Genomic DNA, 23142 nt, shown 5'->3' on the forward strand with positions numbered 1-23142 from the left:
AAGTGTGAAAATTAGTCGCTCAGTCGTGTCCGACTCTGCGACCCCGTGGACTGTAGCCCGCTAGGCTCCTCTGTCCATAGGATTTTCCAGGCAAGAATAATGGAGTGAGTAGCTATTTCCTTCTCCAGGGGATCTTCCAGACCCAGGGATCAAACCCGGGTCTCCTGCATTGCAGGCAGATTCGGGAAACCCTTCCACCCCACAGTCAGCCTGGAACCTCACTGGAACCTTGCAAAGGGGCACGGCCCTCAGCTTGCAGGGGGGAAAACTGAGGCTGGGCCTTTTTTTAACCCAAGTCACTTGTCCTGTCTCTCTCACCCACCCTGGGCTCTCCCAGTGGCCCCCTCTGTCTCATGGAAACAGCAGATGCCAAAGGAATCCAAGAATAAAGTCCTTTATTGTCTTCCGAGCTGTGGTGATAGGGCTGGGAACTCCGGGAGACTCAGGTGGAACTTCCCTGGACCCGGTTGTAGAGGAAGATGGCGCCTTTGGCTGAGGGGCAGAGCTCAGCCCACATTTCAGTCTCCTGCAACCTCTGCATACTCTGTGGGGAGAGACAGTGAGACCCAGACATCTCAGCCTCAGGTTTCTTGTGGGAGCTGTGCCCACAGTTCCTGAGCCTCAGAGCCTCATGTTAAGGGGGCTGAGCAGGTCTCCAGCACTCTCCCTTGGGCTGAAGGCAACCCCGCGAGGACTTGTAACTCTGGAGAGAAGCTCTGAGATCTGGGAGCCCTGTCTGACCCAGGCCTGGGAGACACGTGCATCACCAGGCCTCTGCAGGCCCCAACCCAGCTGCTTATCCAGCTGCTTGCCACCTCGAACCTGTTTCTCCACAAAGATGATTCCTGTGGATTCGTGGGCCTCAGGTCCCCCACTCATGTAGTGTCTCCTCACCTGCTCAGAAGTCAGGCTGCACCTGGACAGGATGTGAGAGTGGCCTGGTGAGTGCTTAGCCCCAGAGGGTCCCTGTGGAGCCCCAGCTCCCTCAGCCATGCCCCTCAACCACCCACCTACCCCAGGACCCAGGACTCTGTCCCCCAGAGATCACTCACTGGACGTAGAACTCAGCACTGGCACGGCCGGCACTGGTCTCATTGCAGGCGATGCCCAACAGCAGCGGCTGGCTCAGGGTGAGTGGCGGCACATTCACCTGGAGCCAGGGGTACCACCTCTCAGTGCCCAATGCCCACATCCCTGCCCCCTCAGTGAAGAACAGCATGTTACCCTAATACAGCATTTTACAGTTTGTAGTTCAAGTGCCAAGAGTCACAAAAAGTCAGATCTTGGACACATTCATTTCATGTGGGAAAAACAGAACTGGAGAGATGGAACAGTTTGCCCAGAGTCACCCAGGGGAAGTTGATTTAGTAACTGGGACTCCTATTTACCCCTCTTTTCAACAAACCTGGCAGCAGAGTAGGCAAGACATTTATCATTATCCCCATTGTAGGGAGGAAAACCTTGAGGCACATAGAGAAAAGGGTTAGAATTCCACTTCAAGTGTGCCTAGCTGCAAAGCCAAGCTCTTTGTTCAAGGCCAGATGCCTAGGACTTCCCTGACAGTCCAGTAGTTAGGAGTCCCGTACTCTCACTGCCGAAGGCCTGGGTTCAATCCCTGGTCAGGAACCTAAGATCCCACATGCCATGTGCCAGTCTGGACCTGTGGAATTCTGGTTTGTCCTACCTCCTCCCTCCTTGCCCACTACTCTGTTCTGCCTGCCCCTCACTCACCTCATCACAGATCTCCTGGAGGACACTGGAGAAGAGCTCGTGTACCACCAGCTCCCCAGGGAGGTCCTTGTGCAGGGGGCTGTCACCTGGGCACAGGGCCTGTGAGAGGTCAAGCTCAGTCTCTGCTACCCTCTTTCTGCCCTGCTTTCCCCCCATACTCACTGGCCCTGAGGGCCACTTTCTCTGACCCCAGCCCTCTTTTTCCAGATGGGCAACCACAGGTTCAGCTAGGTTGTCCATCCCCACCCCCATCCCCAGTTCCCTAGCTTCCCATGGGTCTGGGGCAGGATTCAGCAGAGAGGCTGAGAGGTGCTACCCCTAAGAAGAGACTACAGAGAAGCACCAGGCCAGCTCCCCTTTCAAGAGATGAGGAAGACAAAGCTGAGCTTTGTGGGTCTTTGTGCCTCTGTGCCCAGCGTGGCATCTCACCTGAGGCTCAGGATGCCCACCAGGCACGTCCACAAGCCCAGGTGCCTCAGCCACCTGGCCAGAGCGGCGCAGGAAAACAAGGAAGTCGTCAGCAGTGGCCAGTGCAGCGCCCACGCCCAGAGGGTCCGCCAGATAGGCTTGCTTGTCACCCCAGTCGATGGCCCCCTGCTGTCGCAGCCAGGCAGCTGAGCTGGCCCAGTTGGTCCCCAGGAAGTCTTGATAGGAAGTAAGGCCCAGGCGCAGGAGCAGCTGTGGCCCTGGCGAGCCAGTGGACGCCAGTGTGGCGGAGTGCAGGCGGAACTTGGGAGCATCAAAGAGCCAGGGCTGTGCCTGAAGCCGGCTCTCCCAGATCGCGGCGATGGCCTTGTCCCCTCCTGGCAGTGGGCGACGGTCATAGGCTGGGCTCAGCTCAGCTTGTACCTGCTTCTCAGGCAGCCCCCCCTGTGGGCACTGCAGCAGCAGGGACACCTCAGGGTCCATGGCCTGGAGAGGGCAGTTCTGGGGAGGACACAGCCAAGCCTGTCACCTCGGGGGACCCACAGCCTCCCTTGGGCCCGGCAGCTGGCCCCCTCTATCACAGACTTCCTGAGGGTACCCCCAGCCCTTCTGCACCCCCCTGACCACTCCCTGGGCAGTAAAATGTCTTATCATCCCAGCAAGAGCTCCAAGGCTCCTGCTACCAGACATCTCTTAGACTCCCCGGCATCCCTACAACCCAGAGGTCCTGGGTCCTGTCTCCCCCTAGTGCCCCTGTCTCCCCAAACCAAAGGTCCTGCCTCCCCTCAATGCCCCTGTCTCCGCAACCAAAGGTCCTGCCTCCAACCCTAGACACGCCAGGACCCCTCCCACGGTCCGGAAGCTCCAGCCTCTAGCCCGCACTCACCGGCCCACTCTCCCGCAGGCTCCGCCCCTTTCCTCGGAGCGGAAGTGCCTGCCCCCTTCTTTCTCGCCTTCTCATTGGCCGGTCCCGGCGCTCAGGGCTCCCGAATCAGCTGTCCCGCACCCGGAGTCGGTGAGCCTTCCTGTGTGTCCCTGCTCCATCTGTCTGGCCGGCCCAAACAATTCCGCCCCTTAGCCTGGATGCCGGCGAGGCGCCCCTTGCGGAGCAGACCAGCGAGCCTGGGTCACGGGGTCTCGGATTCCCTGGCTGACGTAATGTGACCTTGGGCAAGTCTTGCCTGCTGGGCCTCAGTTTCCCTATCGGCTCCAGGGAGTTTGGGGTGGGAAGTGAGTTTAGTGATCTGAATATCCCCCTCCCAGTTCTCACGTGCTGAAGCTCTGTGGCACCGGGCAGCATGGGGACGTGGGAGGGGCCTTAACTGTCTCCCATGTCACTGCTCCCCACAGGTCTTGGCCATGAACTCCTCTGGAGGAAGGAGGCGGGAAGCAGCTGGGCCCAAGGGCAGAAGGGCTCACAGACCCCCCAGGGAACAGGTGCTCCCCCTCTCCACCCTCCCCCCTGCTTCCAGTGTGGGAGGGCAGGGGAGGGCAGCTCTGAGCTCTACTCCCTGGGAAATGCTGATGGCCTGGGAGCGGGAGCTGCTGGGTCATACTGTTCCCAGGAGCACAGGGACTGCTGCCCCTCTGGTCTCCTTCTGCAGCAGGTCACTCAGATTTCAGGGTGAGCAGCTGGGCAGGCGGGGTCACCACTGGGACTAAGGGTCACCGCTGGGCTCTTTCAGGACCGAGATGTACAGCTGTCCAAGGCTCTGTCCTACGCCCTGCGTCATGGGGCCCTGAAGCTGGGCCTTCCCATGGGGGCCGGTAAGTGAAAGTCTTAGGGGCTGGGCCGAGAAGTGCTTGGAGCCCAGGGAGTAGTGTGAGCAGGTCAGTCATCACCTTCCCCCGTGGCTCCCACCACAGTCCTGTGGGGACAGCACAGAAGGTACATCCCTGCCATGTACAGGGAAAGCTGAGGCCCGGAGCCCAGGATCATGTCAAGGGCGGACTAGGAGAGGAGCCTGTGTCTGGCCAGGCCTGGTGATACCTCCAGCCCAGTGGCCCAATAAACACTTACGCCAAGATTGGGCACAGTGGGTGATGGGGCAACTGATGTTTATTGAGTGTCCACTCTGGGCCGGGTTCTGTCCTCAGAAGCGTCCCTTGATCTTTGTGACCCTCTGTGATACAGGGTGGGTCCTGTCTCATGTGGGACAGAGCCTATTTCATGTAAGGTGAGAGACTGAGGCCCAGAAAGGGGAGACTTTCTAAAGGTCATACAGGCTCTGGTCTTGCGGTCTGAGGCTCCCCCTGTGAACTCTGGCCCAGGCCGGAGCAAGGTCATTTCCTTACCACCCTGCCTTCCCACAGATGGTTTCGTGCCCCTGGACGCCCTCCTGCAGCTGCCCCAGTTCCGCAGCTTCTCAGCTGAAGATGTTCAACGCGTGGTGGACACCAATGGGAAGCAGCGTTTTGCCCTGCAGCCAGGGGACCCCAGCACTGGCCCCCTCATCCGGGCCAATCAGGGTCATTCCCTGCAGGTGGGTACTAAGGGCACAAGTGGCAGAGCCATGTGAGACCCCTGCCTGTGAGGGGAGGGTCACTGCCGCCCTTCCCCCCCGCATTCATCCCAGGTGCCTGAGTTGGAGCTGGAGCCACTGGAGACCCCGCAGGCCCTGCCCCTGCTGCTCGTCCATGGCACATTCCGGCAGCACTGGCCGTCCATCCTGCTCAAGGGCCTATGCTGCCGGGGAAGGACACACATCCATCTGGCCCCAGGACTGCCTGGGGACCCTGGTGTCATCAGTGGTCAGTGCCCCTCCCCCAAGCTACTCTGACGCAATCTGTCCTTCCAGGTCCCCCTCCGAGGATCATAGCCTCTTGTCCAGGGCCAACCCATAGCCTGCATGCAGGAATAAACCCCCCTCCCCACCCCTTGAAATGAGCCCAGGACCCAGCCCACCCAGGTTCTATAACTACAATCCAGACACCCCAGGCCCCAGCTCCAATTGTCCACTCAGGCATGCGGCCCAATTGTGAAGTGGCTGTGTTCATCAACGGGCCCCTGGCCCTGGCAGGTGAGTGTGGACACAGCAGGGACCACTCCAGGCCTTCTGAGAGGGCTTGAGTCACATGTCTGGCTCTGTCTGCAGATGGAATCCCCTTCTTTCGCTCTGCCAATGGGGTGATCCTGACTCCAGGGAACGCTGACGGCGTCCTGCCTCCCAAGTATTTCAAGGAGGCCCTGCAGCTGCGCCCTACCCGTAAGAACCACCACCCCAGCCAGCCCTGTTCTTTGGGCCTGAAGCCTGTGCCCTCTGTCCTCACCTCTTTCCCAGCTTGCAACCCCAGACTGACTTAGTTCTCCCTTCTCTAACCAACTCTCCTCTCTATCTCAGGAAAGCCCCTCTCCTTGGCTGGTAATGAAGAGACAGAACATCAGAGAGACCCCAAGCACGGCTCCAGAGGAAGAAGGATGACCCAACAATAAAATATTTATTTTTTTAAAAATGTAAAAAGATAACAAAAAAGAAACTCCGGTTTGAAACTATGAGTCATCATCCCGTGGCTGCAGCCAGTCTTCCTCATGTGCTCAGGGACTTCATCTGGGTCAGAGGTGTTGGTCCTGGCCACTCAGACAAGCAAAGGGTGGGTGCTGTGCAAATGACGGCCCACCCTCCCGGGGGATGGCAGAGTCTGACTCATCCAGGACCCTGGTCTACACAAAGCCAGTGACAGTGAGTGAATGGGCCCAGCTTGGTCGTTGCATGTCTGGAGAGGGTGTGGATAGTGAGTCCCAGTGGGTGTGGACTTAGGAGTGGTCATGGCAGGTGGTGAGCGGGTGGGGACAGTGAGACAGGCTTCAGAAGGCCTCATGGCCTCCCGTGAGCTGCAGGAAGAGGTCTTCGTCCAGCTCCTCCCCCCGGGCTCTCTCCCGCGTGGACAGGAAGATGTAGCCCCCAATGTACTCATGCACAATGCGGCAGCCGGCGGACACGCAGCTGAAAGCCACGTTGATGTGCTCGTCGAACTCGATGGCCACCTGCGGAGCGGGCGGTCAGAGGGCTGGTACCTTGCCCTGTCTGGGTCTGGCCCGGTGGTCCCAGGTCCCTTCCCCCACCCTCACTCTGGGCCCACCTGCCGGATGTCCCAGTTGACATTCCACTGGCGCATGTTGCTGAAGCGCCAGGTCTTGACCACGTCACCCACGGACAGGTCGATGCGGATCAGTCGGTTGTTGGCGATGCCCAGGATCTCGTCTTTCCTGCTGCCCTTGAACCTGGTGCCCAAGAGGAGAGTGTGAGGGGGGTACTCCCCCTGCACTCTACATGGCCCCGGAGCCCACCCAGAGAGCCTGGTGTGGCACTAAGGAGCAAGCTGGCAAGTTAGTCCCTTAATTTCTCTGGGTCTTTAGTTCCTCATGTGGAAAATGGGGGTTCACTGATGTAATCACAATGATAGCATTTAGCAGCATCAGGCAAATAGTCCATGCCTTTCAATCGGAACTTTTTCTTTTAGCATCATCCTCAGCTTGTTCCTGTCTTTACAGGCTTGGAAAGTGGGCGGTCAAAGGGGGTGCTCCCTTCATAACAGCCACCCAGCCTTGCCCTATAGACCAGCTGCCCAAGGTCCAGAGAGAGAACGGTGTGTGGCAGGGCTGGGATGGGTGCAGGGGGCCACCCGCTCTCTCGGCCTGATCGCTCTCTAGTGTTTGCTGCACAGATGCAGGATGGAGGGGGTGCACACGGGCTGCCCTCAGTAAGGCCTCCCCGCAGAGGACAGGAAGGAAGGCTTCAGGCGCTGCCCCCAGGCAGCAGGGGAGGGCCCTGCCTGGTAGAGCAGGCTGGGGTGGGGCTCCTACCTGACCACAACATAGGAGATGCCGAAGTCGGGGAGGGACTGCCAGGCCTGGATAAAGCGCAGCTGGGCCTCAGACAGCGAGAGCTGGGCCACGTTCTGGTGGGCCTCCAGGATCCGTGGAGTGAGCTGCAGGACCATGCTGGTGAGGGGCTGCCAAGGTCCCTGAGACCCTCTGCCTGTCCCCATCAAGGAGACAGGATGTGGAGCCTGGGGTGGGGACAGTGCCCAGCGTGGGGCCACCGGAGTGCACCCTGTCTGCATTCAGCAATATGAGCTGAGCCGGGCCCTGAGGAGGACAGGGCAGCTGGACTGTGACCCCTCCCAGAGGGTTACACTCAGTCTCAGGACCCGGGAGGGAGAAGGAGTGAGTGAGTGCGTGCATTTCCAGGGGAAGGCTCTGTGGAGATCCAGGGGCCAAGGTTGGCCAGGTAAACCCTCTGGTCAGTCCCACCACCCACTCTCCCTGGCACCTGCTTGGCCTTGAACTTTCTCTGGAAGCGTGGGGCCACAAGGCCGTAAGGGTTGAGGCCCTCGGCAGAGGCATCGGGGCCCTGGGGATGGTTGCCAGAGCCCCCGCTGCCACCGCCGCCTGTTCGCTGCAGGCTGAGGAAGGCCAGGATGGCCTGCACCTCGCTGGAGTAGCTGCTGTCCGCCATGGTGCGTCCCTTGGAGGCCAGTCGACAGCCGGCCATCCAGCGGGCATACTGCTGCTCCTGGGGTGGGAGGGGCGGGGGAGGGAGGTGAGGGCCCTGCCCCAGGCCGGGCCCCGCCGCTTGCCCCTGGCCTGGCCCCGCCCCATGCCCCCCTGGTCTGGTCCTGCCCAGTGCCCGTTTAGCTCTAGCCTCCAGGGGCCCTGGTCCCTGCCCTTCACGCACATCCTGGCACCGCAGGTAGATCTCACTCATGCCCTCAGGGGAGGGCACCAGGAGTTTGATGCAGAACTTCTGGCCTGAGACGTTGACATCTGGGACCACTTCACAGCCTGGAGGAAGAAGGGATGGGCTAGGGGGCTGGGGAGGGGAGCCCTGGTGTGAGGGCCCTGAGTGAATGGCAGCCCTGCATAGCGGCCTCAGGTCAGAGGGCATCTTCCAGCCCCTAGTTGGAGACGTGGGAGCATTCACCTGGCCAGTCCCAGGTGGGCCAGGTGAGGCCCCTGCCCGCCCCTGGCCCGCCCCTGCCCTGGTCCTGCAGACTGCTATCACTCACCCTTGAGGTTGAGCTGCTGGATGGGCTCCGCGGGGGCCTCTTCCTGGCTCTTGTAGTAGGACAGGGTGGTCTCCTTGAACACCACCCAGTGCTGGCGGTACCCCTTCAGAGTCAGTTTCCGGGGCCTGAGGGTGTGGCGCGAGGTTCAGGACAGGCCCCCTCCCTCCCTCCCATCCTCTCTGCGCACTGGGCCCTGCTCCAGCAGGGCTGCCAAGGCTGGGCCCAGACTCACCGGAAGATCCGGAGATGGTCCTTGAGTTCTGGGATGGTGGTGAGGCTGTCCTGGGGAGGAGAGGAGTCAGCGGGGGCGCCCAGCCCCTGCGCTCGGCCCTGACCCCAGCCCCTGCCCAGAGCCCCTGCTCACCAGCACGTCCGTGGGCGCCGACCCCTCCAGCTTCACCTCCAGGTTGCTCAGGGCTGCATCCAGGTCGTCCAGCCCTGTGTCGGTGCCCGCCGGTTCGTCCACCTCCCCGCTCTGAGACAGCTTGTTGATGTGGTACTGGAGGGGACACGTGGCCGGGGACAGCTGAGCGGGCAGCCCATTCACCCAACAGTGCCCTCAGCTGGGCTGCCCTGGATGCAGGGTTCCCTCTGGAAGACCCTGCCCTGGGCCTGGCCCACACCCAGCCCCCGGGGTCCCCCGGCCTGCCCGGCACCTGTAGAGCTGCAAACACCATCATCTCCTCCTCAGTGCAGTCAATCTCTTCCAGCAGCAGGTCCCACCGAGCCTGCTCGTATAGCTGGGTCAGCCTCACTGGGTCTGTCTGGAGGGAGTGGGAGGCTGGGTTGGTTGGGTCACACCTGTCCTGAGCACCTCATGCACCCAGCTCCCCGCAAGCCTCTGGCCTCAGCCCAGCCTGTGCTGTGCAAGCTCCTGGAGTGGTTCCACATGGGCAGCAGACCCCAACCCCAGCCTGCCAACCACATCTGCCCAGGCAGGCTTCTTCCCTCTAAACCTTTCTGTGCAATTACTGACTATGCGTCTACTGTGTGCCCTGCGTGAAGGGCCGGGGGGTGGGGGACAGAGTAAACCACTCAATAAATAAGTGATTCAAAGTGATAAAGGAAGTAACTTCCAAACCAGGGGCTCACTCATGCGCTCAGGCAAGAAGCCCAGGAGCTTGATGGTGATGAGAGAGAATGGAACTAGGGTGCGGGAGTCAGGAGGGCTGCTACTCCCCAGAAGGAAGCATTCCGGGAAGGCTTCCCTGGGGAGGTGGCTTGCTGCACTGACATCTGGGAATGACAAGGAGCCGCTGATGAGGAGCGTGGTAGGAGGAACATTCCAGAGAGAAGGAGCAGGGAGCTCAAGGGGGCAACCCCAGTTACCCACAGAAGTAAGACTAAGCCCGCACTCCCTTTGAAACCCACCAACATCAATAGCAAAGGCATAACAAGGATAAAGGCAGAAGGATTAAGAGAGAGGGCACTACAGCAGGTTGAGAGATACCAACAAAATTTTGGAAGATGAAAAGCAAACACATGGACAGGGACTGAGCTGCCGGGAGGGAGAGCTGGGTTCTCACACTCTTTTCCCTCTCTTGTTCTATGGCCAAGGCACTGGTGAGTTTGGAAAAAATCAGAAAGCAAACAGCAAAAAGAACTAAGATCTGAACAAAGGCATCCCAGTTCATGTGGTAGACAGGCTCAGGTCTGGGAGGGGAAGGTGTCACTCAGTCGTGTCCTACTCTTTATGACCCCATGGGCTGTAGCCACCAGACGCCTCTGTCCATGGAATTTTCCAGGCAAGAATACTGGAGCGGGTTGCCACACCCTTCTGCAGGGGATCTTCCCAAACCACCAAGGATTGAACCCTCGTCTCCTACATTGCAGGTGGGTTCATTACTGTCTGAGCCACCAGGAAAGCCTTTCTGGGAGGCGAGGGTGGGCTCAAATGAGGACCACAGAAAGTCTGTAAATGGAACGGTCCCTCCCTACTCCCTGCAGCCAAGTGACTCCCTGCTCCCAGCTGGCACCTGGTAGAAACCAGAGATTTACTCTCTCAAGATGCTGAGCCAGTGCATCTGGCACTCCCGGCACAGCTGGGTGGGAGTACGTTGTACTGAAAACAGCTGAATGAAGAGAAAGTTGGCATTTTGAAAGATGAGACACCCTCAGCCCTTCATTTGCCATCAAAGACGTTGGCAATGAGCCTTCTATTCCCCAGTCAGGAGATCAGAGCTTTCACTGCTGAGAAGCCAAAGAGAAACCCCCCATAACAAGGGGCATTCCTGCCCCATCTTCCCCAGGAGACCCTCCCAAATGCCAAGCCCTATTCATCCACTCAGAGTTTCTAATTGGCTTCTTAGAGCCTTACTAAATATGAAAGAGCAGGCAGGGATTATTCACATTTAACAAAAGCTGCTGGCATGAACTACAGTAAGGAGAAAAAAGAACTTGGAGGAAATAAAGACAATGTAGAGAGCAGAAAAAACTTCAAACACTAGTTGAAATCCTTACAGAGACAAAATTCTACACTCATAAAACAAGAACAGGAGGCTATTTTGAAAAGGAATGTAATCATAAAGTTACAGTAATTAAGACAACATGGTATTGACAGAGACAAATTGATCAATGGAATCAAAGAGAGTTAGAGAGAGGGACTTTGCTGGTGGTCCAGTGGCTGAAACTCTGTGCTCCCAGTGCCGGGGGCCCAGGTTCCATCCCTGGTTGGGGAACTAGATCCCACATGCTGCAACTAAGAGTTAACATGCTGCAAATAAAGATCTCGCATACTGCAATGAAGATCAAAGGTCCTGCATGTTGCAAACTAAGACCCGGGACTCCCAAATAATTTTTTTTTTAATATTTAAAAAGAGAGTCAGAGAGACCCATGTATATTCACCTTAGGACAAGGGAGATCTTGCCATCACTGGGGAAAGGATGTTCTTTTCAATAAATGGACCTGGGTCAATTGGATACCCACAAGGTCAAAAAAATTTTTTTAATTAAAAAAATGTAAAGTATTTGTATCTCTGCCTCTCACCACATAAAAATATCAGTTCCAGTTGAGTTGCAGATCTGAATATCAGTGAAAACAGTAAAATCTTTAGAGAAAAATAGGACTACATCTGTGCAATTTTAGAATAAAAGATTTCTTAAACAGGATGCAAAATATATTAATCATAAAACAAAAATATGACTCAGAATATATTAAAATTAGGAGCTCGTGTTCCTCAAAATAAACTACTAAGTGAATGAAAAGGCAAAATATTCTGTGCTTTGTGAAAATACATTCACAATATATTTATCTGTCAAAGTACTCTGTACAGAATATATGAAGAACTCCTACAAAGCTATATGAAAAAGATAAGTACCTGAGTGTAGAAATTGGTAAAACATTGGACAGAAACTTCACAAAAGAGGATATCCAAAAGGCTAACAGTCATATGAAAAAGTTCTCAACTTGATTAGTCATTAGGGAAATGTAAATTAAACCCACATAAAAATCAAATCAGTGGTTGCCTGGGTTTGGGTGTGGAAGAAGGAATGACTGCAAATGGGCACTAGAGAACTTTCTGGGGTGATGGAAATGTTCTAAAATTGGATTGTGGTGATGGTTGCATAGCTATATAACTTGCTAAAAATAAACCTCTTACAGTGGGTGGTTTTTATGGTATATAAGTTATATCTCAGTAAAACTGCTTGAATAAACAAACAAAATACCATATGAGATACTATTACACACCTACCTGAACAGCTAAGGTGGAAAAGGTAGGAAATATCATGTACTGGTGAATTTGTGCAACAGTTGAAACTCTCATACACTGCTGGTAGGGGTGTATGGGGGTGTAGTTATCTACTACGGCTAAACCAGCGCCTGCCCCGTAACCCCTGGTGGCTCAGATGGTAAAGAATCTACCTGCAATGCAGGGGACCCAGGTTCATTCCCTGGGTTGGGAAGATCCCCTGGAGGAAATGGCTACCCACTCCAGTATTCTTGCCTGGAGAATTCCATGGACAGAAGAGCCTGGTGGGCTACAGTTCATGGCGTCACAAAGAATAGGACACACTTTCACTTTCACTTTTCAAACTAGTGCCTGCCCTACAACCCAGAAATTCCACCTCTTGGTGTAGTATACCTTACAGATAACATGGTATATGTTCACCAAAGACATATGCTGGAATATTTATAGTGCTTCTATTCATAATAGCCCAATCTAAAAATTGTGCAATGCCCATCAACAATAGAATGGAGGACTTGCCTGGTGTACTGGATATGAGACCTCCTGCCAATGCAGGGGACACGAATTCAATCCCTGGTCTGGGAAGATTTCATATGCCACGGAGCAACTAAGCTCATGCACCACAACTACTGAGGCCACGTTCTAGAGCCCACAAGTCTACACACGGCAGTGAAAAACCAGTGCAACCCAAAATTAATAATAATAATAATAAAACAATAGAATGGAAAATTAAAATCAACTGTGGTATATTGACAGCCTGAAATATTACACACCAATGAGAAATATGCTACCCTATATGCAACATGGATGAATCATACAAGCATAATACTGAGTGAAAAAAGCAGACACAAAAGAGTATATAGAATGTGTGATTTCCTTTATGTAAATTTCAAATATGGGCAAAACTAATCTATGGCGTTAGCGGTAACATTAATGGCTCCCCCTGTGGGAGATACTGCTTGGATTCTGAAAGCTGGTAAAGTTCTGTTGCTTGATATGTTGGTAACATTTGTGAATATTTCTAAATGTATGTTACAGTAAAAAAGCAAAATAAAATAAAAAACACTAAAAAGGGACAGTCAGAAAATAAGAGCTCTTAAAATTTAAAAAGACAGTTGCAGAAATTATAAAGTCAATAGGTCATTTGGAACATCAGTCAAGGAACTTTCCAGAAAGTAGAACAAAAAGACAAAAAACATAAAAAAGGATAGAAAAGATAAATGTCCAATTTTTTCTTGTAAAATAAATCCAGGAGGTATAATATTTACTAAGTTCCAAGAGGAAAAAAAAAAAAACCAGAAAAATGGAAGGGAGTGAATTATTAAAGAGGTTGTATAGATCATGTTTCCAGAACTCAAGGACCCAGGCTTCTGATCTGAAAGGGCTCAGCAAGTGTGTGGGACAATCAAAGAAGAAAGATTCATACGAGGACATACTGTTGAGAGATTTTTTAAACATCAAGAGATACGGAAAAGATTCTTTTGTGTTTTGTTTGTTTGTTTGTTTTGGCTGTGCTGTGTGGCTTGCAAGATCTCAGTTTCCTGACATGGGATTGAACCCAGGTTATGGCAGTGAAATTGCTGAATCCTAACCACTAGACCACTAGGCGACTCCCAAAAAGATTCTTAAGATTTCTGGGGCCTCTCCTACCCCTCCAAGAAAAATCGAAAGGGTCACATATGGAAAGACTGAAAATTAAATGGATTTGGATTCAACAGAAACATTAGAAACTCGAGGACAATGGGAAGGTTGCTTCAAAATTTTGCAGGAAAATGTTTCAAACCTAGACTTATACAAACTTTCATGTGAGTGAGGGTAGACCAGCAACCTTTTCAAACACACAGGATTTCAAACCACTTAGGAAAAGCTATTACCATTTTGCCATTTTAGGGGAAGTCATTAAATATATGCTCCAAAAAAAAATAAAAATAAAAAAAATTAAAAAATAAATAAATATATGCTCCATTGACATGAGGGAGTCAGTCAAGAAAAAGGAAAACGAGATCCAGGAATCGAGAAGTCAACTATAGGAATTACCAGGAAATAGTGAAGGGAAGTTCAAGGACAACAGTCAATCAACGGGTCTAGATTGCTCCCATTCCACGGTTCTCACCAAGATATAACACTGACTGATATCCTAAAGTAACCAGTCATTTTGAAAGGGGCATTGTGCTCCAGCTGCAGCGTTGGAGGGACTCGGTTATGGACCATCCCACCTCATCACTCTGAAGAACTCCCATGGCAGGCCACAGATTCACAGAGAGTGTCCAGAGAGCCTTTTGGTGTCTCACTTCTAATTGTGCACAGATAGACAATTAACAGATGGTAAAGAATCTGCCTGCTATGCGGGAGACCTGGGTTTGATCCCTGGGTTGGGAAGATCCCCGGGAGAAGGGCATGGAAACCCACTCCAGTATTCTTGCCCGGAGAATCTCCATGGACAGAGGATCCTGGCGACAGTCTATGGGCTGCAAAAAGCCGGACACTACTGAGCAACTAAACACAGCACAGACAATTAACAGAAAATAAATAAACCAAGGAAGGAAATACAGTCACTCTGTGGCTTAGCTCAGAACGCTATTTATGTGTGTCACCATTTACAACCACACTCCTTTGTTTTAACTAAAAACTACAACACAGCTCAATTGGGAAGATGTAAAAGAGGTGTATGTTGTAGGGGAAGGAGGGAGGATATAAGACAGCTAAATTTTCATCCTTCACACAAAGCGAATAGATAATTCATGGAATGAAAAAAAAAGTCAAGGGAATAGACATATCTAAGCTTGTCATATAGAGGTAAACACTAGAATAAAAAGCTAAAGACTTAAAACCTACAGTCTCTAGGGATCAGAAATCTGGGATAAGGAGAGGTAGAGTAAGGAACTGTTTTTCTGTTGTTGTTATTACTACTGGGACTATTCAACTCCTTAAGCTGTTACTTTTTTTTTTTTTTTTAAGCTGTTACTTTGATTAAAAATAAAATTTAAGGGATTTCCCTGGTGGTGCAGTGGTTAAGACTCTGTGCTTCCACTGTAGGGGTCACAGATTTGATCCCTGCTCAGGGAACTAAGATCCCACACACCATAGGTGCAGCCAAAAAAAAAAAAAACATTTAATTTACAAAACAAAGAAAACAACAAAAACCAAATGGATTTTATATACTGGACAACAGATCACCCTGTACAGCAATGATGAATCGCTATGAAACAAGTGAATGAATGGTGAGATTTCCCCAGCTTGCCACCTGGAGCAAGTGTGAATGCTGTAGGCCAGAGGAGGACCCCAAATGGAGCCCAGCATATTCCCCGAGGTGAGAGGTGAGCAGGTGCAGTTGAGAATTTGGAGAGTCCAAGGCAGCTAGAATTCACAGGGCAGAGTGCTACAGAGGAGAGAACTGCACAGAAAGTTCTGCATAGAATCAGCAGAGGGCTCCTTTCGAGTCTTTAGCTGATTAATGAGTATACGTGTGTGTATAAGGGAACAACCCAAGGCTGATGGAAGAAAACACTGAAAGTCACACGTGGACATTTGCCAGAGCTCATATCAGGGTAGGAATAGTTCATATTCCCAACAGAGATTAGAAAAACATCATATATATATAATATCAGAATACTCAGAAGGCTCTTGCCCCAGAAATAGGGTAAATTTTTGTCCAGTCTAATTAATAATTGCCTTTGCCTTTGTGCATGCTCAATTGTGTCCAACTCTTTGTGACCCCATGGACTACAGTCCACCAGGTTCCCTTGTCCATGGAATTTTCCAGGCAAGAATACTAGAGTGGGTTGCCATTTCCTTCTCCAGGGGATCTTCCTGACCCAGGGATTGAACGTACATCTCTCACGTCTCCTACATTGGTAGGCAGATTCTTTACCAAATTGGCCACCTGGGAAGTCCCAATTAATTATTATAAATTATAATTATTAATGTTCAAAGCAAACCTTAGAAGGATCAAACTGTTTCTTAACTTTATCCTCAAATAAGATTTTTAAGTATTTAAAAAATCCAGCACATAAGAGCCTAAGATTTGTAGTGTCTGGTATCAAATTAAAAATTATCAGGCATGAAAAGAAGCAGAAAAATACAACTCATAATTAGGAGATAATCAATAGAAGTAGATCCAGAAAAGACACAGATACTAGAATTAGTAGACAAAAACACTAAAACGTTTTTATTTTTTTGGCCATGCTGCATACGCAATCTTAGTTCCCTACCCAGGGATGGTTTACTCTTAACCACTGGACTGCTAGGGAAGTTCCTAAAATGTTATTTTAAATATATCTTGTATGTTCAAGAAGATAGAGAAAAGCATGTTAAGGAGAGATGGAAAATGTTAAAAAGGTCCAAATTGAACTTCTAGGCAGGGTATTAATGGCAGATTAGACAAGGGAGAAGAAAAGATTTGTAAACTTGAAGACAGAGCAATAGAACTATCCAAAATGAGACACAGGAAAATAAGACTGGGGGAAAGAAAAAAACTAAACAGAACATCTGTGAACTATGGGACCGTTTCCAGTGTCTAAGAGTCATGTAATCAGACTCCCATAAAACAGAGGAGCAGAAAAGATACATGAAAAAATAAAGGTCAAAGATTTTCCAAATTTGACAAAAACTACAAACTCAGATTCCAGAGGCTCAGTGGACCCCAAGCATGAGAAACCTGAAGCAAACCAAGGCACATGATCATCAAATTGTTTAAAGCCAGTGGTAAAGAGAAAACCATAACAGCAGTCAGAAAAAGACACATTACCTACAAAGGAACAAGCCACAAGACTGTGAGGCAGTACTTTTAAGGAAAAAAAAAAAACATCGACTGAGGACGCTACACCAAAGAACAGTATTTTTCAAAATCACAGGCAAAATAATGACTTATAGAGACGAACAAAAACTGAAAGAATTCATCACCAATAGATCAGCTTGAAAAGAAATGTTAAAGGAAGTCCTTCAGGCGGACAGAAAATGATACCAGCTGGAAATCCGAATCTATACACTGGGATAAAGAGTGTAGGAAATGGTGTGAGCGTAGGCAGAGAGAAAAGACTGCTTTTCATATTTAAAAAATGGATTTGCAGGACAATTGATTGAGGGAACTGTCTTGTGTCTTGACTGTATCAGGTCAAGGTCCTGGTCATGATACTGGTTGGGGGTAACTGGGTAATGAGTCCCAGGTGTCTGGGATCTCATGTATTGGTTCTTACAACTGTCTGTGAGTGAATCTTCAGTTACCTCAAAACCAAAAGTTTAATAAAAAATAATGGACTGGTTATTAAAGCTTAAATAATTACAATGGGACTTCCCTGGTGGCGCAGTGAATAAGAATCTGCTTGTTGATGCTGGAGACATGAGTTCGATCCCTGGTCCAGAAAGATTCTACATGGTGCAACTAAGTTTGAGTACCACAACTACTGAGTCTGCCTCTAGAGCCTGGGAGCCACAAGAGAATTGTAAGTGCAGGGTTTTTGCCATGAGTCTGTGGTAGGAGGAAGCACTGGGCAGACAGGGAATCAAGAGTTTTGTTTCAAACAGAAGCTGAGATGCCTGTTAGGTGCCACAGCAGAGATGGCCAGTTGGACACAAGAGTCTAGGGCTTGGACATGAGAGTCTAGAGCTCAAGGAGAAAGGTCTGGGCTGGAGGCGGTAAAACTGAGAGCTTCAAGAGCACAGAGGTGATCCTTAAATCCGGGAGGCTGGAGCCTCCTGGGAGAGAGGGTGGAGAGTGGAGGCTGGAGATGGAGCCCTGGAGCCCGCAACTCCCAGAGGCTGTGGAGACAGGAGGAAGGGCAGAGGGGCAGGGCAGCTGCAGACCCCCGAGCGCGTGGGGATCAAGTAAGAAGTGGACTGGGGCACTTCCCTGGCAGTCCAGTGGTTAAGACTCCACGCTTCCACTGCAGGGGCTACGAGTTCCATCCGTGGTCGGGGAACTAAGATCTCATGCCCTAAGCACAGTACAGCCAGAAACAAAACAGCATGGAGGGCTTGGTCACCTCCACAGGACGGGGAAGGAAGAGGGAGTTGGCTGAGGAGACAGAGGGCATCAAGGAGTACCCACAGGAAAGTCTTCCGGGGAGCAAAGACACTGCACCCCAGGGTTCTGTAGACAACGATGCTTGCAAGCTTTGCAGGGAAGAGGGGACAGAGAAGTGGGGCTTCTGAGTCCAGATGCATGGAGCCTGTTTGTTTCCATGCCTTCGGCAGGCAGGCAGGGAGCGATACACACAGGTGTCTGCCTGCAAAGCTTCACCCCTCACCTGGCCTAGTTCCTGCAGGTCCCAGTGCTGCTGCCTCCAGAAAGCCTTCCCTGAGCCCAGGTGCAGGCGTCTTTCACCGGAGCAGGCTTCCCAGCACCTACCACTGTCTACCCTGAGCTGTCTCTACCTGATAACCCTTGAGGAACAGGCCTTGGCATCCACGGGGGCCCAGCACCACGTTGGTGGAGCTAACCAATGAGGGTGTGGACCGACAAACGGACAGCTGGACAGACTCCCACAAGTGTCTAACCTTCACGAAGCCCAGACCTCCGATGCGAGGTCCCCCATGTCCCACTGACCCAGGCTCCCTTCTCCCTGACCCGGCCCACCTTGGGATCCAGGTCGAAGAAGCTGTAGTACTTGAAGCGCAGCCAGAGCGTGTCCCCGGCCTTGATGCCCTGCTGCATGAGGCACCGCGACGAATCCAGCCACCTGGACCAGAGCACAGGTCGGGGGTCAGGGCCAAGCGGGGGGCAGCAGGACAGGATCGGGGGTCCGCGGGGACGGGCAGGGGCAGGGCTGAGCTGGGGGCAGCAGGATGGGGTGGGGGGTTGGGGGGGGCAAGGGGCAGGGCTAAGCCGGGGGCAGCGGGGTGGTGGAGGGGGCCGGGCTGGCTCAGCGGCAAGCGCACACATGGAAAATGAGAGCTGGGGACAGGGCCAGCAGGCCGCGGGGAGGGGGAGGGGGCTCTGGGAGCAGGACACGTGGCATGGGACGCCAGGGCACATGCAGACCCAGCGGGCCACGCACCTGCTGTGGAGCTGGGTTTTGTCCAAGAGGGAGCTGGGCCGGGGCAGGCGCTGCAGCAGGAGGGGGTCCGGTGGGGGCTGTGGCCGACTCAGCATGTGGTAGCAGGCCTCTGTCTGGGCGCTGTCTGAGAAGTGGGCTGGCATCCCCCGGAACGACGCGGGGGCCACGCCTGGAGTGCAGGTGGGGTTCAGTCAGGCCTGGTACCCCCCACCCACCCAGGCCTCTCCCGGGCCCCCCGCCTGCAGCATCCCTGGGCTGCCCCAGCCTGCACTCACCCCCGACCAGGACGACCTTGGTCAGGTCATACACCTCCTCCTCCTGCTCCTTTTCTTTCTTCTTCTTTTTCTCCTTCTCAGGAGCGCGGAGCAGAGACATCTCCTCAGGGTGGCGGATACCTGAGGGGAGCCGGGGCCTCAAGGGGGGCCAGGGTCCTGCCCTGTGACCTCCCGCCCCACCATGGGCAGTTTGGGGCGGGTCCGAGCCCCCTAAGATGGATGGGGAACGACAGCTCGGCTAGGATGATGTGACAGTGGCTGGGCCTGGCAAGGGAGGGGACCTTCCCCCTGGCTGGACCCTGGCAGGGGGCAGCGTGAGGGCCACCCGGGGACTCACTGAGGAGCCGGCAGATGGCCACCATGGCCTGGAAGAGGGGCTGGGAGAAGCTGGCGCGGAGGCGCAGGGCGCGGCGGTTGGGGAGCCGCAAGATGACAGGCCGGTGCTGGGGCCCGAAGAAGAGGCGGGCGTCGGCTAGGATCCCGTATTTGTCCAGCGTCCAGTGGGTCTGCAGCAGCCACTGCCTTTTCTGCTCCCACCAGATGGCGTGGTCTGACCAGTCCTGCTTGCGTTCTGCGGGGCCACAGGCAAGGGCAACCGTGTCAGCCTGGGTGGGCCCTGCCCCCAGCGCTGAGCACAAGCCTGGGATCCAGAGGTGGTGAGCACCCCCTCCCCGGCCCAGGCCAGGAGCAGGGCCAGGCTGGGGGCCTAGGACTGAGGTCGTGGCAGGATGGCCGTTTGCTGGCTAACCTGCTTGTCCCCTGGGCTCAGCTGCTACGGAGGGGAGTCACTTCCCCAGGGGAGCCCCTAGCCCAGAACCCAGCGCCCCGCCTCTCACACTCCAGGGCACTGGGCTTCCCCATGCAGCACCTCCTGTGTCCTCTCGCAAGCCCCGCCTTCAAGGCTTCTCTCTGGCATTTCTGGGAGCTCGGGAGGCCTGGGAGTTATGCCGAGCACACAGCAGCAGGCGCCCCGTGAAGAGCGAGTGGTTTCTAGCTCTGTGACCTTGGGCAAGACCTGAACCTCTCTGAGCCTCAGTTTTCTAGTTCCTGAGATGTGAGCAGCCATGGACAGTGAGCAGGGCCTGCCGCCACGTGGTGAGTGCAAGGTGTCTGTGACACGGGCACGTGGCCGCATCAGTACAGAGCACGGGCTTTCGGTTAGAGATGTGAGCGCCTCTAGGTCTCACGCGGCCAGTGACAGAAGACACACACTCCCCTGATCCTCCCCCCAGGAGTCTGAACTGGTGCCAGGTGAGCGCGAATGAGAGTCCCCTAGTGTCAGAGCCCTTCCTGGGGAGTGGTCCCATCCCCTTCCCCAGCTCCACCTCCTTCCAGCCTCCTCCGGCCCAGAAGTCACCCCTCAGCGCCTTCACCCTGCTCTTGGTTTTGTGACACCCACTCCCTGTCTCCTCCTGACCCTCTGCCCTTGTTCTCTCTCCAGGCCAGCCCCTGTCCACCCCACAGGTTCAGGAAGAGGACCTTCTTCTCCCTCCTTGGCCATGCCTTTTCCCAGGGTGAAGAGGGGCCAGTCTCATCTAATCTATGGCTTTGTCTTTCTGCCGTGAGCCCCAGACCAGAAACCCACAAGCCACTGGCGAAGGAGCACATCCATTGGCTTCGATCATTCCAGAAAACTTTGTTCGCCTGCCTACGTGCCCAGCTCTGGGACTATGAGTGCAACAATCCTGAGTCCCAGCCCCCCAGGGGCTCCTCTTAACCTTGCTCTGCCTGACTCTGGGGGGACTTCCCAGGTGGCGCTAGTGGTAAAGAATCCACCTGCCAGTTCAGGAGACAAAAAGAGACACAGGTTCGATCCCTGGGTCTGGAAGATCCCCTAGAAGAGGAAATGGCAACCACTGCAGTATTCTTGCCCGGAGAATCCCCTGGACAGAGGAACCTGGCAGGCTGCAGTCCATGGGGTTGCAAAGAATTGGACACGACTTAGCATGTACGCAGGCCTGACTCTGGACCCAACAAGGAGCATGCAACCTGCGTGCTCCTTGTTGAGTCCTCTTGCTTTGCCGTGGACCGTCCCCCGGGGCAAGCTGGGCCTTCTCTTGGGGGCACCTGGTCTTCACCCTCTCTGCCTTGCTCGGCCAGGCCTGCCTGAGTCTCGTCACCCAGTCTCCTGAGGGACCCTCTGCTCCCCACTTCTGCTTTCACAACCTCCTGGGGCCCTGACTTCTGGAGGCTCTCCTCACTACCTCAGCCTTGTGGCCAGGCAGTCCGGGGGGGCCCGCACTCTCCACAAGCCACTGACCTCCCTCCTGGGCCGCATGTGGCGGGGCCAGGGCTGGATGGGTCTGAGGCAGCCCGCCCTCACCCCGCACCCGCAGGGGCCCAGGTCGCAGGCTGGCTGGGCCTATCGTGGGCCTGCCTTCCGGCTCTGGCTATCAGAGCCAGCCCGCCGCCCTCCCAGGAAGGGGCAGCCCCCACCCCAGCAGGGAGAGGCGATGAGAAGCCCCCTGTTGCTGGCCCTGCTCCCCTCCAGGGTTGATACCACAGGAGGCTCTGCTGTAACTTCCTGTGGGGGCAGGGCCGTCCCACCCAGGCTGGGGCCTGTCACCAGCATGCTGAGGGCTTCCGCCCAGGGACAGGGCGTGGGAGCAGGTCCCCGGGTCACCAGGAGCCCCCTCTGGCCTCCCCTTGACCCCCAGAATGGGACCTCAGCCTCAGCCCAGGCAAGGCCCTCCTGGCCCAGAGGACCGTGGCCGGGTCTGGTCCTTGGGGTCTTAGCAGAACCAGCTGGCATGGAGGAAGGGCAGGACGACAGTGGGAAGGAGGGGAAGTTGAGTTGGGGAAATGTCTTTTTTGGAACCAAATGATTAAGCTGGTGCCTGAGTCACCGTGACTCCATTATCGAGAGCCGCGCAGCAGGGCTGGCCCGGAAGCCCTGGGGGACCCGGTGGGCAGCGGGGGCAGTGGGCACTCACTGATCTCCTCCACAATCTTCAGGAGCACCCCACCGATGTGTGACTCCCCTGTGACGCGGAGGGTGAGCGACTCGGCCTCCGGGTCCTCCTCTCCTATAAACACCCGCAGCTCCCAGGACGAGTCGATGTAGTCCCCGGTGGCTGTCTTCATGCCCGCCATGGCTGCGGCGGCGCTGAGGAGAGGGTGGGAAGGAGGAGAGTGGGCAGCTGGGAGGTGGCCTGTGGTGCCCAGGGCAGGCAAGGGGCCAGAGGGCAAGCCTGCAGGCCAGAGTGCCGCGACACCAGCAAGACCTGGGGAGCTGGGTTGTTCCAGGTGAGAAACTCAGACCCCTCTCTCTCCATCACAATGGTGGAGCTTCGCAAGGGCCCCTCAAGAGACCACATTGCCCAGCCCTCTCCCTTTGTGCAGACGGGAAGACGAGGCCCCGTAAGAGTAGGAAGGGGCTCCCCAACATCAGCCAGCTCAGTGCCAGAGCTGGGCCCACCCTCCACCTGCTTGCCCAGCCGACAGCCCAGCCCAAGCCCGCCCTGGCAGCTGCCCACCCTAGAAATGGTGAACCCAGGTCAGAAAACAGTCCCCATCAGGCCCAAAGCTCAGCGCCAACACCCCAAAGCCACTGACGCCTCTCAAAGGCCGTGGAAAGTCCAGGTTGCCGCACTGAGAGAGGCTTGCTGGGCAGAGGGGGCTGCCAGAGGGCAAGGACGAGGAGGGTCCTTGGGCCTCCAGCTGCCGGCCGGCTTACCTTGCCTGCAAGGGGCTGGGGCTGCAGGGGCGGGTCGGCGCGTCAGCCGCTCCTGGCCGCAGCCCGCGCACCTGCAGACCGCTGCGTGCTTCCTCCCCCTCCGCTTTCTCTTTGGAGTTTCCTTCAGAGGGCAGCCCTCGCTTATCTCGAGCAGGGCGGGCTCGCCCCTCCCCAGGGCCCCTCCCCAGGGCGGGCGGGCGCTGGGTGCAGGAAGCAACTGCCAACACAGCTCTGCCTCTGCACAGGAAGCAAGTGGGGCTTGTGGACCCAGCACCCCACAGAGGGTCCCCTCACTTGGAGGCTCAATTCAAACTAGAAAAGCCACCAGTTCAGGTTCCCGTGTA

At 54.5% G+C, this 23142-nt stretch overlaps 3 protein-coding genes across 5 annotated transcripts; 1 reads left to right on the forward strand and 2 right to left on the reverse strand.

The window, feature by feature from the left end:
- Positions 1-378: 378 nt before the first annotated feature.
- Positions 379-3179, reverse strand: NUDT22 (nudix hydrolase 22). The gene is made up of 6 exons (XM_061164798.1): positions 3044-3179; positions 2161-2658; positions 1732-1830; positions 1053-1150; positions 823-916; positions 379-544 (listed from the first exon to the last, which is right to left on the reverse strand). Exons 1-6 carry the CDS (start codon positions 3116-3118, stop codon positions 443-445), a joined length of 966 nt encoding a protein of 321 aa, XP_061020781.1. The 5' UTR covers positions 3119-3179; the 3' UTR covers positions 379-442.
- Positions 3084-5660, forward strand: TRPT1 (tRNA phosphotransferase 1). Of its 3 annotated transcripts, none has more exons than XM_061164823.1 (8): positions 3084-3172; positions 3508-3594; positions 3843-3924; positions 4471-4640; positions 4734-4908; positions 5121-5177; positions 5253-5363; positions 5499-5660. In XM_061164823.1, the coding sequence occupies exons 2-8, from the start codon at positions 3517-3519 to the stop codon at positions 5588-5590; spliced, it is 765 nt and encodes a 254-aa protein (XP_061020806.1). In that variant the 5' UTR covers positions 3084-3172; positions 3508-3516; the 3' UTR covers positions 5591-5660. The 3 variants fall into 3 exon arrangements, with proteins under 3 accessions (XP_061020806.1, XP_061020796.1, XP_061020817.1); XM_061164813.1 differs by lacking the exon at positions 3084-3172 and adding an exon at positions 3181-3312; XM_061164834.1 differs by lacking the exon at positions 3084-3172 and adding an exon at positions 3189-3327.
- FERMT3 (FERM domain containing kindlin 3) lies at positions 5577-23123 on the reverse strand. Its single transcript, XM_061164797.1, has 15 exons — positions 22799-23123; positions 22056-22228; positions 19460-19693; positions 19123-19242; positions 18848-19016; positions 18427-18529; positions 8823-8930; positions 8531-8665; positions 8399-8448; positions 8167-8291; positions 7836-7942; positions 7431-7673; positions 6962-7086; positions 6238-6379; positions 5577-6142 (listed from the first exon to the last, which is right to left on the reverse strand). Exons 2-15 carry the CDS (start codon positions 22213-22215, stop codon positions 5963-5965), a joined length of 2001 nt encoding a protein of 666 aa, XP_061020780.1. The 5' UTR covers positions 22216-22228; positions 22799-23123; the 3' UTR covers positions 5577-5962.
- Between the last annotated feature and the right edge of the window lie 19 nt (positions 23124-23142).

This window comes from Dama dama, chromosome 2, assembly GCF_033118175.1.
Source record: "Dama dama isolate Ldn47 chromosome 2, ASM3311817v1, whole genome shotgun sequence".
Lineage (NCBI taxonomy): Eukaryota > Metazoa > Chordata > Mammalia > Artiodactyla > Cervidae > Dama > Dama dama.